The sequence below is a fragment of the Mizuhopecten yessoensis genome, unplaced genomic scaffold (assembly GCF_002113885.1).
Source record: "Mizuhopecten yessoensis strain PY_sf001 unplaced genomic scaffold, ASM211388v2 scaffold4411, whole genome shotgun sequence".
In the NCBI taxonomy this organism is placed as follows: Eukaryota; Metazoa; Mollusca; class Bivalvia; order Pectinida; family Pectinidae; genus Mizuhopecten; species Mizuhopecten yessoensis.
This window is the reverse complement of record NW_018405533.1, coordinates 837,176-863,911: the sequence shown is the minus strand read 5'-3', so window position 1 is coordinate 863,911 and position 26,736 is coordinate 837,176. Positions and strand designations below refer to the sequence as shown.

Here is a 26,736-nt window from a genome sequence, read left to right as displayed (position 1 = left end):
TCTGGATGTACCTATGACATTTTTTTTTATAAATTTATCTGGATGTACCTATGACATTATTTATTTATTTTTAATTTATCTGGATGTACCTATGACATTATATAATTTTTTTTTAATTTATCTGGATGTACCTATGACATTATTTATTTATTTTTAATTTATCTTGATGTACCTATGACATTATTTATTTATCTTTAATTTATCTGGATGTACCTATGACATTTTTTTTTTATTAACGTAACTGGATGTACCTATGACATTATTTATTTATTTTTAATTTATCTGGATGTACTTATGACATTATTTATTTATTTTTAATTTATCTGGATGTACCTATGACATTATTTATTTATTTTTAATTTATCTGGATGTACCTATGACATTATTTATTTATTTTTAATTTATCTGGATGTACCTATGACATTATTTATTTATTTTTAATTTATCTGGATGTACCTATGACATTATTTATTTATTTTTAATTTATCTGGATGTACCTATGACATTATTTATTTATTTTTAATTTATCTGGATGTACTTATGACATTATTTATTTATTTTTAATTTATCTGGATGTACCTATGACATTTTTTTGTTATTAATTTATCTGGATGTACCTATGACATTATTTATTTATTTTTAATTTATCTGGATGTACCTATGACAAGACAATTTTAACTTCTTTTCAACTAATGATACTAATGGAATATAAAATAGCTTCATATCTATCTAAAAGTCATAACAAACCCATTTGAATAAACCATTTTATCGTAAGCTTCTCTATAACGTGTTCGCACTGCACAGGGTTCCCCGAACAATACACCCGACGTGAGATCGATACTCCAACCCTCCATTACTTTTCAGGAATGGAGCACTCTAAGCTGCTTTGCTATACTTGGCAGGTAGCAAGACACAGTCTTTTTATTTCTTATTTAAATTATGGCAAATATGAAACATTTTTTCAAATATTAAACATCATTCTTGTTGGCCCTGATTTTCTAAAATCATGTAGGTATTGTCTTAATGTGATGAAATCTGAGAACCCGAAGAAAACCCACTTTGCTAGGCAGGTGACGTTTTATGTACTATCGGGGAATTGAAACCATGCCGTCTTTGTGAAAGGAGAGTGCGCTATCTACTGCACCACATGACCACTCTAACGCTATAATAAAGGGTTTTTTACTAGAAATATTGATACTGATTAAGTATTGCTAACATTTCAAATACGTCTATGCATTAAAAGCAGTTCAATATCATCTCCGTTATTTGTTAATTTCGGGGGGNCATTTAGTTTTAAATAAATACGTAAATTTCAAAACAAACTACATAAATATACAATATACATATTTGTATATGAGATATATGTATCTCATCAAATTTCAAGTTATATAATGATAATAATGATAATAATGATAATAAAAATAATGGTTTAAAGTTGTTGATATAAGCAGGCCGAACTAAATCAGACGTAAAACTTCTTGAACCCTGGTGACTACATGGTCTGCTCTCTGGACATTATCAACAGCTTATAAAGTTTCCAAAGTACAATGTGAGAAGTTGCATTGTAAAGCACTGCTACAGATGTGCGTCATTCTAACGCCAATCCATCTCAAGTAACATATTCAGATGTTTCTGAACTATTGATATTAAGTTTTTCGACAAATTGTGAAAAATACGTAGTTTTATGTAGTTTACACCTGCTTTTACTCCATGTTTTTCGCAATTTATAGCTATCACCATTGTTTTGCATTAGAAATTGCTTAGATAAGTATTTTTTTTATATATTCACAAGTTTAAAAAAAATTCCGAGACAATTCACATTTACTTAGATTTGGAACTATCATTGAAAACCCTCGATTCTCACCATACATTCTACTTTATAACTTGTTATATCAGTAGTAGGAAAGTGGGGTGGAAAGTGTGCCACTATGAACTGGATGCTTTGCTGGTGTTATCCAAACAGCTGTACTGTTGCTGCCGGAAGTAGTTTAACGCGGGTTTCGTCCTCAAGTCCTGAGCATTTGGTAATCGCAGCATAAGCATTTCAGCGTCTGTAAAATCATACATAATCAAGGCATTACTAATTTGTTAAACTGTCTTAATATAATGAATACCGGAATCTGATCATCTACTTAGCTTTGTACTGTTTTGACAAAAAGGAGAGGAAGATAAACCTTTGTTATACTTTTATACCAACTGCCTATTTTCCGACTATAGTCAATCTAAGATTGCGTTTGAGGCAATGTTCATCAAGGTAAGTAAATAATTAACACACAAACAATTCCAAACAAAAAAAACTGCTTACGACGTTAAATTTTCCACGTGCATAAAATATGCAACAACATAAACTTTCATTTATGAACGTTCTTAATGTTCTGAGAGAAAGTTACCGGAGTCTAATAAAGGTAAGTAATTATAGAATTTCCAATGATATCCATAGTGATAATAATTTTCCTTGAAATAATGCTACATAGTTTCGTTATTGGGTTTAAAAGTATGACAAGGGAAAAAACCTGGTGTGAAGCCATACAAAAATATTGCCCAAATCACTGCACGTCGTATCCTGACTAGTATGGCAGTGTCAGCCTCTAGGACGTACATGTATGGTCGTTGGTAAGAACAGTATAAAGAAGTTACAATTCAGTTGAAATAGTAGATATTACAATAGAAGCTCTAACCCACACTAAAATGAAGTTAGAGAAAAAAAATTAAAGACAAAATATGTAAGCGTGTTGATTATACTCAAACAGGATTGTACAAAGGGGAAATTATCTTCTTTTTAAATGAAGTTTAAAAGGAAAGTACGAGACGCACATGCATCTTTAAAAATTGGTAAAAGATACAATATGCCAAAAGGAATTGCACTGCTTCATACAGCTGCTTTGTCCTTCTTTGACTCATCGGTGATGCTTGGGGCCAAAATGGTGGAAATCTAAATTGGTCTTAATTTCTGTTGAAACAGATGGGGAGGTTCGTAAAACGCTTTGATATTATGAACTTCAATTTTCTGAGGAGAACTTATTAATTTCAAACTAATTATAAGTAAAATTTGTATATTATGAACCGTGTCCTACTCAGAGGAGACCACTGTGGTTACCAAGGTTACTGGGGACTAAAACATTCACCAGCAGAGTCTACCACATGTATATAGCAAGATGAAAGTACGACACACACATGTGATTGTACCTTTAAAAGATACTTAAGCAATGAATGTTTTAGCAAATGTTGTTATGGTCCTATGGCACACATTGCTACTGATGATAAACTTGACACACATTGCTATTGATGGCAAACTTGACACACATTGCTATTGATGACAAACTTGACACACATTGCTATTGATGACAAACTAAATAAAGTCCGATAGGGCTTTATGTAAGTTTGTCAGGAATAGAAATGTATGTTATAGGACCATAACAATATTTGCTAAAATATTCATGTTTTATATAAACATTTTGATAGAGTAGATTTATTTAGTTATTTCGAACCGATTTTGAACAGCAGATCAAGTGTTGACAAAAATAAAATTAATGACGTCACAATAGAGATTGATGACGTTACAATAGCAAATGTTGTTATAGTCTCCTAACAACATTTGTATTCTCAATGTATTGCATGGAAGGATGCAGAGCAAATGTGAACGTATAAACATGATAATGCAATTTTGGCATTTCTTCTGAGTGAAGTTAAAGACATTTGTAAATCAAAAACGTTAACGCTGGGATCAAATATGTTAAACACTTTAAACAACTTCTTCTGAATAACCCAAAGGACCAGATTGATTATATTTGGCCAGTAGAATGCCGGGATGAAGGGCCACCAAGTTTGTTCAAATGAATGACCTTCACTTATATTCAAGGTCACATGGGTCAAGTGTCTGAAAAAAATGACATTGACCCATAATTAATTAGGTCACGGGTCAATTATGTTTAAAATGTGTTAACAACTTCCTCTGAATGGAATGGTGCCATTTGGTCAGTAGTATGTTGGGATGAAGGGCTACGAAAATTATTCAAATAAATGACCTTGGCCCATATTTAAGGTCACATGGTTTAGTTGTCTCCAAAAAATCTTTAAACAACTTCTTTTGAATACCCAAAAGGTGAAGAATTGTAACATTTAACCACAACAAGCTGGGATAAATGGCTACCAAGATTTATAAAATGAATAACATTGATCTTTGTTCAAGGTCACAAGGATCAAACATATTCATAATCTTTAAACGACTTCTTTTGGATAACCAAGATGTATAAATTGCTGTTATTTGGCCAGTAGAATGCTTGGATATAGGGCAATCAAGCTTTTTCATTTGAATGACCTTGACCCATTTTCATGGTCACATTATGTATATGTCAAATATGTATAAATCTTTAAATTACCTAATCTCAATAAGCAAAAGATCTGGGTTGGTGATTTTTGGCAAGTTGCATGCTGAGATGAAGGGTTATACAATGTATTCAACGTAAAGACCTTGTTGGACTTTCAAGGTCACAGGGGTCAAATGTTTTGAAATCTTTTACCAGGTTCTTTTGAATGACTTTTAGTCATAAACACTGATATTTTGCCTGTTGCTTTATTTTAGATCACTTTTAAGGTTACAAGTGTGAGATTGATAACAGGTGAGCGATGCAGGTCCATTGGGCCTCTTGTTTTTAATAATAAAACAAAAAAATAAACGTACAAATCTTTTAGCTAATTCCACGCTTGAATTATTGCGCTAAACTATGACTGCGCCATATTTATTATTATTATCTATTGCATTTGTGCGGTTGCTCCAATTCATCAATCCGCCAATCTGTTAAAATTTGATAATGCGCTTGAATTTGAGTGCGCTGAAAGAAGTACGCTTACCGTATTACCGATTAAGACTTCTTTTGACGTTCAGTTAATGAACCTAGTTAAATAAGGAACCGGACACTGTGTGTATAGTGCTCACTGTGTTCAAGAAAATATTCACGTGATATTTGAGTTAATGAACTGCTCCCCTCACACTGTATATTTGAAATATCAAGGATTTGCTGTAGTTTTATAAAACAAAACAATACAGTTGAATTGTTTTCTATCTCTTCTAAGCAAAATGCCTTAAACGAACCTAACTGCAAAACTTTGATCAGTGGAGAAATATTTACCTTTCAGTTATATATGTACTACTACTAGGTTTTTATACATATATCAGTTAGTATCGGAGAATGCAATATCAGTGCAGGTGATTTCAGTGACCAGCTGAGGACGAGTGACGTCAGGTGAAATTGATGTGGGATGTGCCGTGGATGGTGTCGTCACTGGAGAATTTAGGGCTGGTGTCGACGGTGTTTGTGACGTAGACATTGGCGTAACATGTGGTGTGACCTCTGCCATCATTGTTGAGGAGGGCAGTGCTTGCGTGAGTGACGGAAGATTTCCAGGTAGGGCGGGCAGGGACGAGATGTTACCTGACAAGGGAGGTAATGATGTCTTCTTTGGCAACTTGCCAAAAAACACGTTGTGTGTCGCTGTTGGGGCTGCAACAGAGAAGCATATGCGTATATCCTTGAATTATGCTTAATAACGGACGATTATTTAAAACAATAAGCGTTTTTTTTAAAATGCATCGAATTCTTCAAATAAATTAGTTAATTTAATAAAGAAAGTACAAGTATATTAATTCAAGTCAACTTTATGTTAACATTTGGTATCCTGTGTTTTACTGCATGTGTCGACCTAACCAAATAATCTTACCTTTTGGAGTTGGTAATTTTTGTGCCAGGTTGTCCGTGGTATCTACTTGCTTATTCCGTTTCCGGTCCTGTAACTTTTTCACCAGGAAGGCAGCAACAGCCACCAGCACAAGAAGGGACAGGGCTCCAATGGCGGCCCCAACAACAGTGCCCAGGGCAATACTTGTATCACTTCCAGTGGTCGAACTTCCGGTTGATACAGCTTTTGACAAGATGCGTATCGTATTACTTTTCATTTAGTTTTATCAAAAATGTTACGAATGACAATTCATCAACATAACGTTAGCATTCAATTTAAATGGCATAAGCAAAAAAAAAAAAAAAATAAAATCTACCTTTCAATTTTACAGTTTTATAGAAAGATCTTTCAAAATTGCAGCTAGCTGGTATGATGTATTTCGTCTGAATATTACAAAGCAACAAATTGATAAAACAACCTTTACAATCAACAAAAAGCTAATGTCATGTGATATTTAAATGGAAATATATAACGAAATGATACAATAAGATTTCTTGTCCAACATGAAACTTGTATTTACATTATGGAAATGTCATACAATCACATACAATTATTTCATAATCACTTGTGTAGTATATTAGCGTAGTGTTAATAAGCGATGTATTACTGGGGAGACGTGGGAATTCAGTGCAAGACAAGAATTTGTTCTCGCTTTAATATTTTAGTTACAAATATGTTTAAGATTGTGAACGAAATATCCAACCGATTTTATCAATTCCTACCTCATTATTATTCATCAGAGAATACTAAAACATCTTACAGAAATTCCGTTTTGTGAAAATATGGCTTAATACGTAAAATAAAAAACAAGATTATACCTTTCAAAATAGAGAGATCGCCAGTAGCTGGTTATTTGTCTGAAAAGGAATTTCTTGGTTTCCTAGGTTAAATGTCACGCGAGGTAAAATTGTGAAGATTTGATGGGTATTTCGTTCACTGCAACATAATAAACCAGATTACATGGAATAGACGGTAATGGGGTCATTAGGTAGGAGACACGGGGTATGTGTTACCTTTAATTAAAAAAATAGACGGTTCATATCCATTTTAATTTCCCGGTCGTTAGTTGCCATCCTGTACGTAAGTCTTCGTCGACGCGTACGATTCTCATTGAGCTTTCGTGATGCATTCTAACTTAGATTAACTCAAAATTAAAGGTGTTTCATTATAACGAACTTGAAGAGAGAAAAAAAGCTCATTTGATACTCGATAGCGAGCTCATATACAATCATCTTTCCTAAAAACATGTCAAGGTACTTGACAATGTCAAAGTTAAATTCAAGTGGACCTTACAGAAACGATTTAAGAGTTCTTTCACGTTGAAGAAACGATACAGATGAAAAAAATATTTCATGTTACTTAAACGATAAAATAGAATGTTTCAATTAACAGAATCGATGAATTCATAGAAACATAAGAATATTTTACGTGACAGAAAGAATAGAAATACAAATGACCGATGGAGATTCAGAAAGTTTCACTTTACAGAAATAATTAAGATAGTAGAATGTTTCACTTCATAGAAACGATAGAAATACGAGAATGTTTTATGCTACAGACGCAACAAAGATAGAATGTTTAACGTAACAAAGGGAATAGAAAATTGATAATGCTTCATGTAACAAAAATGCGAGAGATATAAGTATGTTTAACGTTATAGAACAAATAGAAATGAGAATGTTTATATAACAGAGACGACAGAAAGAAAGGAATGTTTCACGTTATAAAGACGATAGACATAAGAATGTTTCACGTTATAACGACCAAAAATATAAGAATGTTTCACGTTATAAAGACGAGAGATATAAGAATGTTTCTCGTTATATAGACGATAGACATAATAATGTTTCACGTTATATAGACGATAGATATAAGAATGTTTCACGTTATAAAGACGATAGATATAAAAATGTTTCACGTTATATAGACGATAGATATAATAATGTTTCACGTTATATAGACGATAGATATAATAATGTTTCACGTTATATAGACGATAGATATAAGAATGTTTCACGTTATATAGACGATAGATATAATAATGTTTCACGTTATAACGACCAAAAATATAAGAATGTTTCACGTTATAAAGACGAGAGATATAAGAATGTTTCACGTTATAAAGACGAGAGATATAAGAATGTTTCTCGTTATATAGACGATATACATAATAATGTTTCACGTTATATAGACGATAGACATAAGAATGTTTCACGTTATAAAGACGATAGATATAATAATGTTTCACGTTATATAGACGATAGATATAAGAATGTTTCACGTTATATAGACGATAAATATACAAATGTTTCACGTTATATAGACGATAGATATACGAATATTTCAAGTTATAAAGACGATAGACATAAGAATGTTTCACTTTATATAAGCGATATGTATATAAGATTGTTTCAAATTTAAAAGAGACAATTGCGATAAAAATGATTTACAACACTAAAGTACTTACTGCACGTTACTGTTCGTGTTCACATGAAAAAAAAGAGGACAAACAAATATAGTATTTACTAATATTGATTTCAATATAAAAAAGCACATACAATAAACCAATTTTAATACTCAAATGTTCTCCAGTTGACATTAAATCATATCAAATAATTACGAAAATATGTGGCTCTAAGAAGCATCTTATTTAAATACTTAACGTTCTGTTGTAACCTCCTATTATCACAGTGACATGTTCTACATTGTCTTATCTGTAGCTGTGAGTGACATTGTCTTACCTGCAGATGTGAGTGACATTGTCTTACCTGTAGATGTGAGTGACATTGTCTTACCTGTAGCTGTGAGTGTAGCCTTGGCTCCCCCAGAAGGGACTGTGGTCGGGACTTGACTCCGGTCACAACTGCCATGCTGGACACTCGTCTGGATGTCTGACCCTTGTGACGTCACCGCCTGTAACGGTAAACATTAATGAATGATAAGAAACGAAGACATTAAAATCAATACCGGTAAACTGCAGGTAACGTACTATACTGCATTTATCACGCTTTTACAATATATCACAAAGCATAACAATATCATAATACATATGTATCCCAATATAATGTTATATAGCAATATCACAACAAAAATGTATTATAGATATTACAATTTAGCTGAAAACACCAATATGTTAACAAGACCATCGCTATCACACAACGTATAACAGCACGTCAACCGTAATCGTTATCGGTCACAGATACATGTGTCACGTGCGGGCGATCACCCATCCAGCTAATGACCACGCTCAATGTTGCTGAACTAGTGAGTGGGTCCCCGGGTTATCACATGCCTATGCAATCTTATGATAGTAATACATCATTTTGTCAGTTGTGTTTTCTGTCTGCTTGTATCACACATGTGCGATACAAGATCCTGTATCACCACATTAGCCGGAACTACTTTTTAGGGGAATTCCCTCTACTGACACCGCTAAATATATATCTCAGAATTATCAAAAAAACACATTAATTATACAAAGAAGGTATTAAATAAAAATAAAAGAAATACATTATCATAAAAAAACACCAAGAGAATGCCATTTTTTTTAAATAAAACACAAGTTTCTTATAAAAAAAATCCTGGCATTGCGTCGACCTGTGTGCCATTGGAAAACGAAAAAAAGAGGAAAAACATAAAATGTGCATTTAGTCATATCAGATAAAATTCCTAATTACGAAGGCTACAATAGGGTTAAGTCATGTGATAAAAGCAAAACCACACATATGTGTTGATCTGGGTATTCGGATCGCATGAGTTTGTGGTGGCGGAGGAATATAGCACGAGTATTCCCTCCGCGCCACAAACGAGTGCGATCCGAATACTCAGATCAACACATATGTGTGGTTTTGCCTATATACAGCATAACCACAAAAGCTAGCTTACCAGTAAGGTAGTACTGTTCTCTCTCACTTAGCTGTTACACTTTGGTTTGTTTGTTGTCGTCAGGCATTTTACTTACAAAACAGGAGAACCGGAAGTAATTGGCATTGTCTACGGCGCCAAGGTTGATTGCAGACTGGTAATACACGGAGCTGGAAATCAGTGAATTCACACAATACAGCTGACCCTCCTCTGCGAACACAAAACCCGAAATGAAGGCACATATATAAACCCAAAAAATCGATATGTGTCCATAGAGAGTTGCCAATACAAAGCAACATTAAGTGTTAAAAAACAAATGCACACTGTAACAGGCGACTTGACCCAATTCAAGCATCCGATTAACATATATATTTATTTCCCCGTTTGATCAACTTTGTCTTCCTTTTTGAGATCATCAGTTCAAGAGGCTTCTTATAAACTCTCATTTTATCAATCAAGAAAAAAATGATCTATTTCAAAGGCAAAGTCTCATATAAGAGAAACAACGATATATTCAATATGATAAAAGATATGCTGCACCAATTTTGAAACTAGACGTACGTGTAAAGGCCACGTTGGTAGAACATTTGCTATAGTTGAAGGTCATCATAGAGGTGTCTGAGCATACGTCCCACTCACTTCCGGTTCCGCATGAGGTGCTGCTGCCGTCGTTATACTGGTAGGTAAAGGTACCGAGGAATGGCGTAGTACACGTTTGTTTCGAGTTAGTTTCGTATCCTGTTAACAGCAAAAATACTTTAGTACGAGTTTTTTTACGTTTGTTTTTTTATCCTTTTTGCATGCATTATAAGATGTAACTTATGGAAATAAATAAGACCATTTGTTTCATTTAAAAAAAGAGAGAGAGAAAAACGTTTACTGCCTAATCGATATGTTGTAACAGCTAGGCTATTTTAGGGGGAAATACTGCCTTACAGGCAAGCTAGCTTATCCAGTGATGCGTTATAACCCGGGGACCAACTCACTAGTTCAGCAACGTCGAGCATGGCCAGTAAATGGATGGGTTACCGCTCGCACGTTACATTTGATGGCAGCAGTCGGATTCTGTGTGATCATGTAAGGCCAGTTCCCGGACGCGACCTCTCAGAGAGGGGAATAGTTTAACAGCTAAGGTAATTAAGGGGGAAATACTGCCTTACTGGCAAGCTAGCTTTTCCAGTGATGCGGTATAACACGAGGGCCCGCACACTAGTTCAGCAATTTCTAGCGAGGTCAGTAGTTGGATAGGTTACCGCTCGCATGTTACGTTTGGTGGCAGCGGTGGGATTCCGTGTGATCATGAAAGGTCAGTTCCCGGTGGTTAGGAAAGGTGTATTGATGCACACGAGGGACCTACGCGATTCCCCCGGCCAAGTCTCCGGACCTAATCTAATAGTTATATAGCGGCATGACTGATATTAAGTAAAATAAAGCAAAAGTATGTTTAAGAATTGTTGATATCAATGTAAAACGAATTTACCTTGCTTCACAAGCATATGAAACTCTTCGTTGTTAGGAGGTGAGGATGCCGCGCAGTACGTGGTGACGTCACCCATTGTGGTAGTCGAATCCTCAAGGAACACACGGAAACTATTTGCATTAGAATTGATATCTACAAACAAGATAAAAGGACGTTACTTTAGAATAATCAACGATCCGGTAAGATATGTTTGCATATAGCGGGGTTATGTGCGTTCATTTGATATCAGCTGTAGCTATGTGGCGCGTTATCAACAGATGATTTCCCTGTTTGTATGTGTTTGGAAGTGCATTTTTTTTTTATCTGGTACCGCCATAAAACAGTGGTCAAGATATACTCCGGAGAAAAGGACGAACGGATCTACGCGCATACCCACTAGTACACGTCCAAACAGATACTAGTTGACCCCTATTTCATTTGAATCCGTAAATTTCACACGCACAGTATTGCAATAATGTCACAGTGTTGAATTGGTGAGATAGAAACAAAGTAAAACAACAATAGCACGTCAATGACACGAAATTCAGTCAAACGTTCGATGTTTTGAAAACCACATTCGTGATTTTCAAGCGGTCGAGTAATTGATTCGAACCTAAATTAGACAATACTGCTGAAACAGGGTTACTATTGCCACACCGCGTTCATCATTGCAAGGAAACATTATATAAATATGACATTAATTAGCAGGTGACAGTGAATATTGTCAACCCGAGAAACCCATCGTCACCCTCGGCTTCGCCTCGGGTGACAATGGGTGGTTGAGGGGTGACAATATTCACTGTCACCTACAAATGAATGTCATATCTATTTTGTTACACCAAAAGTCTTTGTAGCTCAGAAACGGCAGCAAACCTCGATAATGACATCTTGTTTGTTGATAGTCTGCTGTTTACAATCGCTATCGCACCGGCGCTTGATAAAATTGGCTGTTGTCGTCAAACGTTCTTGTGACCATCACGGTGGGGAAACGAAGCGGTGAACGCACATTTTTCGTGCATGTGATATTTTTCACTGTCTCATGGCAATATCACCCGCGCCCCTTAAAACCAATGTATTTTCGGAGGGTGACAGAGATTTTGTTAAATTTTCTCCCAACCGATCAAATAGCTAGAAATTCACTTGAGGTGTAACAACAGGTCATGTGTTGTTAAAGCAATCAGAATGTCCTTTAAGAGCGAAGTATTTTTTGAGAAGGAAAATAAAAATCCCCGAAGGAAAATATATTGGTCTGATTAACAACATGAGATTAATAACACGATTAAATATACTGTGAAGTAGTGATACAAAGCAGGAATACAGTACCTGTATAAAGGTAGTAGAAATAGGAGTAGTCTGTGACTTTGGTCCACTTCATACACAGGAAGGCGCTGTAGGTGGTGCCGGAAAACGTCACGTTGACGTCGCTCCTAGTACACGTCACAATGATTACACAATAGTAGTATTAAAAGTTAAAAGTATTTAAAAAGCGCGGAGGCCTTATGCGCCTACTGGCGCGGAGAGACTTAAGTTAGGTAAGTAAGTATTAAAAGTGGTAGTCTAAGTAGTTTTTGTAAAGGCGAAAACTAATTTACATAAAACATAATATTATGTCTAAGGAAGAGTATTAGGGCCATGTAGAAAACAAATTAATTTCGTTTGTTCGTGTTAATAACTCGAAATTTCAAGATACTAACCCTGAATTTCGACTTACTAACTCGACATTTCAAGATACTAACTCGCAATTTCGACTTACTAACTCGAAATATCATGATAATGAAAAAAAAAAATCGACTTACTAACTCGAAATTTCAAGATATTAACTCGAAATTTTGATTAAATAACTAGAAATATAAAGATAATGAAACAAAATTTCGAGATAACAACTCGAAATTTCAAAAGAATTACGCGAAATTGCGACTGACTTACTCGAAATTTCAAGATAATAAGTCAAAATTTCGACTTAATAACTCGAGAAATCAAGATCATAAATCGAAATTTCGACTTAATAACTTCTTAACAAAGCGCTTCTAGATTCCAATCATTGGTCATTTGACCCTTCTAAAGTGACTTTGCGCTTTAGGCGAAACCAGTTTATTCATTTATTTATATTCCTACAGCTTCGGGAGGTATCGCTCTACTCCAACCTCCCCCGAAAATATCGAGTTTTTAACACGAATTTTTTTCTTTCTTTTCTGCATGGCCCTAATGCTCTCCCGTAAATAAAACTCGACACATGCAAGTATTATAAACTAAACATTACTAAAGCAAATTGAAATCTACATTTGTTCCTTTTTTTTCCTATAAATTGCCGAGCTGAAAGTATGTCAAAATCTTAATAAAGAGTGAAACCTTCCCTTACAGAACTTAAGGATATCTTTCAATAATATCCGAGCCCATTTAACCCCTACTTTCCGACAAAATATTGTATCCGACCAAATTATTCAGTATGTTTAATATTGGTTTGATGGTTTAACTGTTTATGATTTTAATACAACTCTCCCCCAATACCTAATAAAGAATTACACGGAATTTCAATCCAAACATTCCATATGTGAAAGAGAACTATGATAAAAACCCATGTTCTATAATCTACAGAAGCAGCTACAAACTTGAAAATGAAGATATCCTGCGTGGTGTCCTCAATGACGCACGTCCAGGAGGTGATAGTTGATGACGTCACAGTCACCGACCAACCAGATATTTGGGAACTTGAGAACGAGAATGTGACGTCATTGTCATGCTGGCTGTCCCACCACTTATTGTCCCAGACTACGGGTAATATACACGCTCCTGTTGGAACAAAACTCATAAAACATAGTGAAATCGGCTTACTAAATCTATGACACGTAATAAGCCCGTAACAATCTGTCATAATAGAAAGAAAATTATACACAAAGAAAACTCAACAAACATGAAAATCAATACACATACTAATTATAAGCAGCTACGTTAGTCCACATATTGCGTCTAGAAAATTGGAAAAAGATGAAAAAAAAAAAAAAATGTTTCAGAATTTGTTATATTTTTTTACTTTTGACTTTCAATTCACTAAATTTGAACCATTTTTCAAAACAGATCAGCTTAACAAATATGATTGTTAAGGGTTTGCTTACGTTTGTTTTCACAGTTTGTTCCATAATAGCCAGTCACACAGGAACAGCTAAAAGATCCGGAGGACGGATTACTACAGGAGGCGCCATTTTGACAGGGAGCGGTGATCTGGCATGGATCTATAAAACAAGACAGGTGATGGAAACGCATAGTTTAATAACATAATTTTAACTGAGCTAGATTTGTATATGAATAAAGAGGAGAATTTCAAACATTTTAAAATTATCTCTGATTTTGGCCACTCCCCTTAGTCATCTAGACTGATCAGCCGATTTCTTTGTGTAATTTTCAATTGTCACCTCATAAATATGGTTGATATCTATCACAAAAATTCCGACGAGAGGACGCTTATATCAATATGGCTTTTATAGCCCTTTCTGTCCTGTCTCTCAGCCATCTAGAGGGACATGTTCCTTACTCTATTTGTTCATATATTTGTAGACAAATTTGATTGATATTTATTATATTGTTTTCAATCAAAGGCCGCTAGAATATTTTGGCTATATTAACACTCTTTGGTCATGTCTTTCATTCCCCTGGGTTATAATCTGCTTCGTTTGTATCTGTTTACCTAAAGGTCTGATAATAAGAGGAACTCGTTGTTTAAGATCGTGTATGATTTTGGTGTAACCGGGTCAAACTATTTGTATGCTAATAATTTTATCTCAGAAAGTGAAATTCAAACACGCTTGTCTCGTCCTACATACTGGAGTGGGTGCAGTTGTCACCGCTATATCCGGTCGCACATGCGCACTGGTACGTTGAACCGACTGCCTGACAGCTACCGCCATTCTCACAGGGATTGGTAAGAACACAGGGGACTGAATAAAGTACAGGTAGAATTCAATACATTCATCAGGTACAACTACCATATATCAGAAATTTGATAAATGGTTTGTTTCTTACTCTCTAAACTCAACACATGAGTTCCTATATATTGTCGCTGTATATTATTGTGTTTCTTTCCTTTTTATTGAAACATTAATCTGTTATGCATATCTAAAAATAAAAAGAAGACAAATAGAAAGGGAAAACTTTACCTTCGTTTTCGCATGTAGTTCCACTGTATGCAGTAGGGCATGCGCAGGAATAACTTCCGGACGATGGGTTAGAACAGGTTGCGCCATTATTACATGGACTTGTCAGTATACAAGGATCTAAACAAATGAAAACCAACTGTCAATAAATACTTAAGAGGAAGACTTCCATTCACTATTTTTTGTGTTCTGTTGTTACAGTTTCCACATTTTGGTGCAATGTAAAAACTGTCAATATTACACATCGCTGAAGCATTTTGCACTTTACACATTTTAATATAAAAGTAGAAGTTACAAAATAACCAAGCAATAACAAAAGTGTCTGTTTTGAAAGAATATGAAATTTTCTACCTGACCCGTATTAAAATTAAAGCAGACACAGATAGTAAATTGTCTGAATGATTGGGGACCAAATTAATTACTAAAAATATTGAAATCAATAAATCTATGACAAAGTGTACATGTATATAGATTCATGATTAACTTCAGGACAAACAAAAACTAGAAAAATTAGTTAATTTCCACATATGTTTTCAATATATATTCTGAAATGATTAGTTTACGACTCTTTGGTGTAACGCACCTCTTTGTTGTATGCCATACCTGTATTTTGACATTCGTTTCCATAGTAACCAGCAGCACAACTACAAGAGTACACACCACTAGCCGTGTTACTGCACGTGCCTCCGTTTGTGCAAGGTGGAGCTAAGGTGCACGGATCTGAATAATGAGAAAGGTCATAGCGCTGATATCATACACACACATACCGTATTCCTCCTACGTCGAATTTTACCTTTGACGACATACAGACGGACAATTTACAATAAAAACGATTGTTGTTTGAAGTTACATCTGGCCCTTTTTTTAACATCTTTTTCGGATACAATATTTTCGATAAAAATCACGAACGTGTTGCATTGTTAACGATCTGTTATACCTAATGTCGAACTGGATATTTTACTGTCACTAAGCAGCATTAAGTTGGTCTTGGAACATATAATAAAAAGACTTCAGCGCTATAAATGACGAAAGAGCCATTACCTGACCAAGAGCAATTGGTATCGCTGTATCCATTTGCACATGCGCAAGAATACGTCAAACCGGAAGGTTGGCATGTTCCTCCGTTCTGACAGGGATTTGACAATACACAAGGTACTGGAAAAGGTAGGTAAACAATTGTAAGATAGCCATGAACAATTTTGATGAAATAACAACAACCAGGATATTAAGACAGTGAATGAAAACACAATGCAATAAATTAATTTTGAACTTATTCAGTTTACTTCGTACTTAAATCTTTCATACTTACGTTCACTTTCACAGTCTCCACCACTGTAACCGGAAGTACATGAACACGCGTATGTACCGGAAGAGGGGTTTGCGCAAGTCGCTCCGTTCTGACAAGGAATGTCGACGATACAGGAATCTTTTGAGTAAGATATAACACACTATTAAGTATAACAAGTAACGTTCATGGATATACAAATAATATTAGCAAATTGTTGTTATTCCTCTTGTGTGATGTAGCGAGACGTATCTTCACACGATCCTTAACTTTCGGAGTTTGACTGTCTAGCACGGGGCTTTAAGAATCTATTAATCTCTTCAAAAACGAGAATACACCTGTGAAGCGTGAGAGAAGACAGATTGTTCTTTTGTTTGAAACTAAGTACATATAGGCCTACACGTCAGGTAAAGTTTAAAGTACTTCAAAAGCACCAAAATAAAACATCAACAGAGAAACATGTTTTCATATTTTTGCTTTATGCGACTTTAAAGTACCATGTATGATATATTTTGATATATCTATACCTTTATAACTACAGTTTGTGTCGCTGTATCCCGACACGCATGCGCATGTGTAAGTAAATCCAGATGGCTGACAGGTACCACCATTCTGACAAGGTACATCGATGATGCAGGGTACTGTAAGACAAACATAAAAGTTATGTCATTTGGTCATCGGCAGGCTTCACAAAGTCTATGAAACATTAACAATAATACATCGTATCTCTGATAGTATTAGACTATTTTTAACACAAACGTACATCTTATAAATAGTCCGTCAAGTGTGAATTTATCCCACTTTCTTTCTCATAAAATACATTCGAATCGAAACACCCCCAAATACTCTGCCTGGATAGTGGGATCATCAGATTATTGTTATATTCCTTCATTGATAAGGATCTTGGTTTATACGAAAAGATATTTACAAATCCCTCTACAGTTACATGCAGCAACAGAAATCTAGGTGTCACATAACGACAGACCTAGGTATGTTGTAACAACCGAAACAGTATCCAATCCCCGCAGCAAACATATCATCTATAATCCTAACGTTTAATACATCTCTGACATCCCAATGCAATAATCATATCTTGTTGAAAACATCCTCCCCGAAAACCCTTTTTACTATCCATGATATACATCGTTGTCACTCCCTTACATTAATGAGCATCCTTTAGTTCCCCTTTACTTTGACAATACGTCTTTGAGTCCTCCTAACATTGACCATGTTCTTGACACCCTTAAAAGCATCCCAATGCAAGAATCATATCTTGTTGAAAACATTCTCCCAGAAAACCCTTTTTACAATACCTGACATATATCTTTGTCACTCCCTAACATTAACTGTTCATCCTTTAGTTCCCATTTACTTTGACAATACGTCTTTGAGTCCTCTTTACATTGACAGTGTATTTTGAAATCCTTCCCCAACCGCCGATATCTTTACTTCCTCCCTCACACCTTACATTGGCCGTAACACCTTGACTACCCAATAACCTAAATCATAGACACCTTACATTGGCCGTAACACCTTGACTACCCAATAACCTAAATCATAGACACCTTACATTGGCCGTAACACCTTGACTACCCAATAACCTAAATCTTAGACACCTTACATTGGCCGTAACACCTTGACTACCCAATAACCTAAATCTTAGACACCTTACATTGGCCGTTACACCTTGACTACCCAATAACCTAAATCTTAGACACCTTACATTGGCCGTAACACCTTGACTACCCAATAACCTAAATCTTAGACACCTTACATTGGCCGTAACACCTTGACTACCCAATAACCTAAATCTTAGACACCTTACATTGGCCGTAACACCTTGACTACCCAATAACCTAAATCTTAGACACCTTACATTGGCCGTAACACCTTGACTACCCAATAACCTAAATCTTAGACACCTTACATTGGCCGTAACACCTTGACTACCCAATAACCTAAATCTTAGACACCTTACATTGGCCGTAACACCTTGACTACCCAATAACCTAAATCTTAGACACCTTACATTGGCCGTAACACCTTGACTACCCAATAACCTAAATCTTAGACACCTTACATTGGCCGTAACACCTTGACTACCCAATAACCTAAATCTTAGACACCTTACATTGGCCGTAACACCTTGACTACCCAATAACCTAAATCTTAGACACCTTACATTGGCCGTAACACCTTGACTACCCAATAACCTAAATCTTAGACACCTTACATTGGCCGTTACACCTTGACTACCCAATAACCTAAATCTTAGACACCTTACATTGGCCGTAACACCTTGACTACCCAATAACCTAAATCTTAGACACCTTACATTGGCCGTAACACCTTGACTACCCAATAACCTAAATCTTAGACACCTTACATTGGCCGTAACACCTTGACTACCCAATAACCTAAATCTTAGACACCTTACATTGGCCGTAACACCTTGACTACCCAATAACCTAAATCTTAGACACCTTACATTGGCCGTAACACCTTGACTACCCAATAACCTAAATCTTAGACACCTTACATTGGCCGTAACACCTTGACTACCCAATAACCTAAATCTTAGACACCTTACATTGGCCGTAACACCTTGACTACCCAATAACCTAAATCTTAGACACCTTACATTGGCCGTAACACCTTGACTACCCAATAACCTAAATCTTAGACACCTTACATTGGCCGTAACACCTTGACTACCCAATAACCTAAATCTTAGACACCTTACATTGGCCGTAACACCTTGACTACCCAATAACCTAAATCTTAGACACCTTACATTGGCCGTAACACCTTGACTACCCAATAACCTAAATCTTAGACACCTTACATTGGCCGTAACACCTTGACTACCCAATAACCTAAATCTTAGACACCTTACATTGGCCGTAACACCTTGACTACCCAATAACCTAAATCTTAGACACCTTACATTGGCCGTTACACCTTGACTACCCAATAACCTAAATCTTAGACACCTTACATTGGCCGTAACACCTTGACTACCCAATAACCTAAATCTTAGACACCTTACATTGACCGTTACACCTTGACTACCCAATAACCTAAATCTTAGACACCTTACATTGGCCGTAACACCTTGACTACCCAATAACCTAAATCTTAGACACCTTACATTGACCGTTACACCTTGACTACCCAATAACCTAAATCTTAGACACCTTACATTGGCCGTAACATCTTGACTACCCAATAACCTAAATCTTAGACACCTTACATTGACCGTTACACCTTGACTACCCAATAACCTAAATCATAGACACCTTACATTGGCCGTAACACCTTGACTACCCAATAACCTAAATCATAGACACCTTACATTGACCGTTACACCGTGACTACCCAATAACCTAAATCTTAGACACCTTACATTGACCGTAACACCTTGACTACCCAATAACCTAAATCTTAGACACCTTACATTGGTCGAAACACCTTGACTACCCTTTCCAATAACCAAAATCCTAGACATCTTTTCCGAAATTTTACCTTAACCATACATCTCCACCTTTATTATTAGAACGTGAAACACATAGTTCTGTGGTTGAAAATATAATTATTAGACATACATGTACCGTTGATATAGAGATTTTATTATCATATATTAGCGCTTTTGTGGTTTTTTGGAAGCGCTAAACTATGATAACCGCCCAATTCAAAATCATCGTATTTTTACCACTGTACAGGATGTTTAAGATTATCTTAGATGCCCGCCTCCTATCCTATTATTTTGCCTCTCCGAGGCGAGATCGTGGTAGGGTTTATATGCATACACGGAAATGTGAGTGTACTTAAGTAATCAGGGTTACAGTAATTAGAACTAAGTATATATACTACATTTCAAAAGTATTCTCTTTATAATCTTACGTTTATTTTCACAGTCTGTTCCACTATAGCCATTCACGCATGTGCACATGTAGTTTCCGGAGGAGGGATTGGCGCACGTGGCTCCATTCTGACATGGTGACGTCAGAATACACGGATCTGCAATATGGAAGTTTAATTTAATGTTTTGCTTGTGTCATTTAGCTAACTACTATGATGATTTAAAAATAATATATATAAAATACATATAAGAACACATTTTCATTTCATTTCCTAAATATTTATTTATATTACCTGACAATTGACAATTGGTTCCGCTGTATCCGCTTGCACATGCGCAGGTGTAATTAAACCCTACTGGTTGACATGTTCCACCGTTCTGACAAGGCGTTCCAAGGTCACATGGTACTTTAAACAATATATAAAATACAACATTTTAGTTATTTGTAGCAGCCATTCAGGTAAAATAACTACACTCACTTTTTAAGTTTTATAAATTGGTCCATTTGTTTCCCTAAATCTATAATAAGGTAATACAGCGTCCAGCACTATGATATGCATTTGAGTGTTTGTTTCGTTTTTTCAAATTACTGTAGGATTATGTGATTCGCGGGTCAACAGAAACGGGACATTAAAAAATTGCAAGAATTGCTATGAATTAACAATTCAATCGTTATCTCATCAAATGTCTCCTCTGAAGGTACGAAAATGCCATATTCTGCTGAGAGGAAACAGTGCCATTAAGTTAGCTCTTTCAATCATACGGTGGCGTTGTAGCGCACGTACTTGCATTGGAGGACATGTATTGATAATGAATGGTTAATACTCACACGTATTTTCGCAGTCTGATCCACTGTATCCGGTTGGACACGTACAGGTGTAGACATTGGATGAGGGATTGTTGCATGTGGCGCCATTTTGGCATGGGGAGGTCAAAGTGCAAGGATCTGTAGACAGACACCTCTCACAAATGATATTATATAATCGATACCACATGAAAACAATCAGTGTACTATACATATTGCATGGTTTGACTGAAAAACCTGGTTTAATTACTGTAGTGATGTGCCAGCATCCTTTAAGTATATTGTATTTGACATGCGCAGTGAATGTAAATAAACCGGAAGTTCCATGTGAGACCTTCAATGGTGCTGTTTGTACTTTGTACACATGTGGTTAAATCCGGTTCATCCAGCATCATCCTATGGCTGAACGCTACAATTACTACAATGGTAAGCGGTAATTAACAAGATTTGAATAGCATTAAATTATATATACTACTAATATGAAGCGCGTTTTTTTTATTAAATAAAACTTACAAGCACCCTATTTTCTGTTTAGTACTCTATGAATGACTATATAGCATCATTACTTTGTCAAATACTCACGAATATTCATTTTGAACATAACTAATTAGACCGGTCCCTAGGAGTCAGTGTTACATTTTTTTAAATAACTTTATTTTAAAGCAATTACAAAAAAAATGTTTTCACAATTTATGTATGGTGGTCTTAATGTGTGAGGAAGCCGGAGTCCCCAAGAGATAAATCCACACGGTCGGTCAGGCGACTTATTCATTTCCATGACCGATCTGGGACTTGAACCTCAGTCGTCTCGAACATTCTATGAAATAAAGTTTTAAATATATTCAATAAATTTTAAATAGCAGCCTACTCTATGCATGTTACCTGGTCTAGTGGGCACCGAATCCACATATATGTGATAATTATTGGTATATAAAGCTATGTATGTAATGTATTTGACCATGTGGCAATCAGGTGGTTAATTTTGACATATTTGAAAGATTTCCTATGACGTAGAAATGTTCATTGAGCGATCTAAACAGAGGAAAATATGAGGTACGTTTTCAATTAATTGACACTTTTTAGGTACGACGTCTAGAGGTACTTCAACAAGAAGTTGAACAAGCGAGTTCTGAGGTTCACGATTTATGTAGCAGGTTTATATACTAAATTTAAACAGATAAAGTTTTAGTACGTGCGATACGTTAATTGACTGCGGATAAATCACAAAGAGCAGAATACTCCTGAATGATATCCAATTAAAATATTAATACGTAAAACCCTTATTGGAAAGGGAGGTAATCTGTTCCATTTATCAAAGGAATGCTTTCCACAATGTTATGTACAGATCGTGATGCTACAATTTACCCTTGATTCGTAATGTTAGAGATTCACATATCGACCTTTCATCAGACAAGTATCGTTTACACTTGTATTCCTATTTATTGCAGTCACGCGTCTCGATCTATATTCATTTGTGTCTCATGTAATCGTTCTATTTAAATCGATATCAAACGAGAGTCTAATATAAAGGGATTGTGTTTCACAATTTGAACGGATCGTCATGAACTAATATCAGGTTCACGCTGACAGCAGCAAAATGGTTGGATCTCGCTACACTGGTTTCAGACGTCAATTAATAGCACGTTTGGCAAACAATAACAGTCATGTGATGTTTTAGATACCGTTAGATGTAAAATTCCTACAATGACTCCTTAAGCTCTTCACGGTAAAAGTATGTTCGCGTTGGCAGTATGCACATAGTGTATACGCTCCCTATCGATAGGCGAAACGTCCCGGGTCGAGTGACATACAAAATTTATAATTTCGTCACATCGTTGTACAGGTAAATGATACAAATAGCCCCCTCCGTCATACCTTGACAAAGGGACTGGTCGGTTTTGAAACGTTGCGACACGTTTAATACGTACATTGTTTGTGTAGAAAGTAAAACTTGTAAATCACATATTTCCAAACTGATGAATCTTATTGAAGATATGTACATAGTGTGTCAACATTTATCCCATAGTGTCAGTATGTATCTTAGTGTGTCAGTATGTATCTTAGTGTGTCAGTATTTTAGTTAATAACTCAATTATGTATTAAAGAGTGTCAATATGTAATTCATAGTGTTAATATGTATTTCGTAAAATTTCCATATATATTACATAGGGTGTCAATATGTATTCCAAGGTTTGAAAATATTTATTAATGGTAAGTATGTATTTAGGGCGTATCATTATATATTAAACAGTATGTTAATATGTATCTCAGGATCAAATTGTGTTGTAGAGTATCAATGTTTATATAATAGACTCATTATACGATGTGTTTCAGAATATCATTATTTTATCTATTAGTGTCATAATATATTTAAAAGTGTCAACATTCTTTTAGAGTTTTCAATATTTATTTGATATTGTCATAATGTATTTCAATATATTTTAAGCTAGTATCAATATATATATCAAAGAGTAGGTCAAAATGTACTACACAGTCTGTCAACATGTACTACACAGTCTGTCAACATGTACTACAGTCTGTCAACATATACTACACAGTCTGTCAACATGTACTACACAGTCTGTCAACATGTACTTCACAGTCTGTCAACATGTACTACAGTCTGTCAATATGTACTTCACAGTCTGTCAACATGTACTACACAGTCTGTCAACATGTACTTCACAGTCTGTCAACATGTACTACACAGTCTGTCAACATGTACTACACAGTCTGTCAACATGTACTACACAGTCTGTCAACATGTACTACACAGTCTGTCAACATGTACTACACAGTCTGTCAACATGTACTACACAGTCTGTCAACATGTACTACACAGTCTGTCAACATGTACTACACAGTCTGTCAACATGTACTACACAGTCTGTCAACATGTACTACACAGTCTGTCAACATGTACTACACAGTCTGTCAACATGTACTACACAGTCTGTCAACATGTACTTCACAGTCTGTCAACATGTACTACACAGTCTGTCAATATGTACTACACAGTCTGTCAACATGTACTACACAGTCTGTCAATATGTACTTCACAGTCTGTCAACATGTACTACACAGTCTGTCAATATGTACTTCACAGTCTGTCAACATGTACTACACAGTCTGTCAATATGTACTTCACAGTCTGTCAACATGTACTACACAGTCTGTCAATATGTACTTCACAGTCTGTCAACATGTACTACACAGTCTGTCAATATGTTCTTCACAGTCTGTCAACATGTACTACACAGTCTGTCAACATGTACTACACAGTCTGTCAACATGTACTTCACAGTCTGTCAACATGTACTACACAGTCTGTCAACATGTACTACAGTCTGTCAACATATACTACACAGTCTGTCAACATGTACTTCACAGTCTGTCAACATGTACTACACAGTCTGTCAACATGTACAACACAGTCATTCAATATGTACCTAAAAGTACTCCAATGCTTATTCGTTCGCGTGTCGATGTGTGTCAATAACAGTTTCAGAGTGTCAATTGTATATGATAGTGTGTCAATGTGTGTCAATAACATTCAGGGTGTCAATCGTATATGATAGTGTATCAATGTGTGTCAATAACAGTTTCAGAGTGTCAATTGTATATGATAGTGTGTCAATGTGTGTCAATAACAGTTTCAGAGTGTCAAATGTATATGATAGTGTATCAATAACAGTTCAGGGTGTCAATTGTATATGATATTGTGTCAATGTGTGTCAATAATAGTTTCAGAGTGTCAATTGTATATGATAGTGTGTCGATGTGTGTCAATAATAGTTTCAGAGTGTCAATTGTATATGATAGTGTGTCAATGTGTGTCAATAACAGTTTCAGAGTGTCAGATGTATATGATAGTGTGTCGATGTGTGTCAATAATAGTTTCAGAGTGTCAATTGTATATGATAGTGTGTCAATATGTGTCAATAACAGTTTCAGAGTGTCAATTGTATATGATAGTGGGTCAATATGTGTCAATAACAGTTTCAGAGAGTCAATTGTATATGATAGTGTGTCGACGTGTGCCATTAACAGTTTCAGATTGTCAATTGTAGATGATAGTGTGTCGAGGTGTGTCAATAACAGTTTCAGCGTGTCAGATGTATATGATAGTGTGTCGTTGTGTGTCAATAATAGTTTCAGAGTGTCAATTCTATATGATAGTGTGTCAATATGTGTCAATAACAGTTTCAGAGGGTCAATTGTATACGAAAGTGTGTCAATGTGTGTCAATAACAGTTTCGGAGTGTCAGATGTATATGATAGTGTGTCGATGTGCGTCAATAATAGTTTCAGAGTGTCAATTGTAGATGATAGTGTGTCGATGTGTGTCATTAACAGTTTCGGATTGTCAATTGTAGATGATAGTGTGTCGATGTGTGTAAATAACAGTTTCAGAGTGTCAATTGTATCTGATAATGTGTCGTTGTGTGTCAATAAAAGTTTCAGAGTGTCAATTGTAGATGATAGTGTGTCGAGGTGTGTCAATAACAGTTTCAGCGTGTCAGATGTATATGATAGTGTGTCGTTGTGTGTCAATAATAGTTTCAGAGGGTCAATTGTATATGATAATGTGTCGATGTGTGTCAATAACAGTTTCAGAGTGTCAATTGTATATGATAATGTGTCGATGTGTGTCAATAAAAGTTTCAGAGTGTCAATTGTATATGATAGTGTGTCGATGCATATTCAGAGTTCTTCAACAAGAATTTCAGAAATGTCAATATGTACTATAGTGTATCAAATACGTATTTCAGATTGTGGCGATGTATATTTCACAGTGATGGCGGATAGGTTTTCTTTCTAACATTTCATATTTAACATTCTGTATGCCTTTTCAATATTGAATAGACTGTATCACCTTATCATTTTAACAATTGCAGAGTTATTGTATAGAAGAACAGAAGATCACAACCATGGTCGGATGCCTCTTCAGCAATACTGACAGGTTATGTTTGCAGTTCAATACGCTTTTGTATGAAGAACGGCATGCTATCAACTCGGATCAAACACCAACGATGTGGAAGTATCTTCAACGCACTTTATAGACCATCGATTTCCGTCACAAAAATGAGATTTTGATGGATGCGTGGTTGTTTAAGCCTTTAATTAAACATGCAGGTCGATGCCCCAATGTTGAAGGATATCTAGAAAATCGAGCGAATGATGCTACACTATGCCTGTTCAGAGTTCTGATGATGCTACACTATGTATGTTCAGAGTTCTGATAATGCTCCACTATGCATGTTCAGAGTTCTGATAATGCTACACTATACATGTTCAGAGTTCTGATAATGCTACACTATACATGTTCAGAGTTCTGATGATGCTACACTATGTATGTTCAGAGTTCTGATAATGCTCCACTATGTATGTTCAGAGTTCTGATAATGCTTCACTATTTATGTTCAGAGTTCTGATAATGCTACACTATACATGTTCAGAGTTCTGATAATGCTACACTATGTAAGTTCAAAGTTCTGATAATGGTACACTATGTAAGTTCAAAGTTCTGATGATGCTACACTATGTATGTTCAGAGTTCTGATGATGCTACACTAT

At 35.6% G+C, this 26,736-nt stretch overlaps 1 protein-coding gene across 1 annotated transcript in view; it reads right to left on the bottom strand.

Moving 5' to 3' along the window:
* Positions 1-5,172: 5,172 nt before the first annotated feature.
* LOC110449002 (neurogenic locus notch homolog protein 1-like) overlaps positions 5,173-26,736 on the bottom strand; it is a 53,759-nt gene continuing 32,195 nt past the window's right edge. The window contains exons 10-28 of the mRNA XM_021495575.1: positions 21,184-21,300; positions 20,648-20,761; positions 20,396-20,512; positions 17,020-17,133; positions 16,517-16,633; positions 16,249-16,362; positions 15,811-15,927; positions 15,211-15,327; positions 14,878-14,991; positions 14,173-14,289; positions 13,669-13,849; positions 12,383-12,486; positions 11,081-11,212; positions 10,162-10,338; positions 9,698-9,810; positions 8,532-8,649; positions 8,204-8,212; positions 5,719-5,919; positions 5,173-5,501 (exon numbers count right to left, since the gene is read on the bottom strand). Of these exons, the coding sequence (XP_021351250.1) occupies positions 5,173-5,501; positions 5,719-5,919; positions 8,204-8,212; positions 8,532-8,649; positions 9,698-9,810; positions 10,162-10,338; positions 11,081-11,212; positions 12,383-12,486; positions 13,669-13,849; positions 14,173-14,289; positions 14,878-14,991; positions 15,211-15,327; positions 15,811-15,927; positions 16,249-16,362; positions 16,517-16,633; positions 17,020-17,133; positions 20,396-20,512; positions 20,648-20,761; positions 21,184-21,300 (2,522 nt within the window). The remainder of the gene's footprint in view (positions 5,502-5,718; positions 5,920-8,203; positions 8,213-8,531; positions 8,650-9,697; positions 9,811-10,161; positions 10,339-11,080; positions 11,213-12,382; positions 12,487-13,668; positions 13,850-14,172; positions 14,290-14,877; positions 14,992-15,210; positions 15,328-15,810; positions 15,928-16,248; positions 16,363-16,516; positions 16,634-17,019; positions 17,134-20,395; positions 20,513-20,647; positions 20,762-21,183; positions 21,301-26,736) is intronic.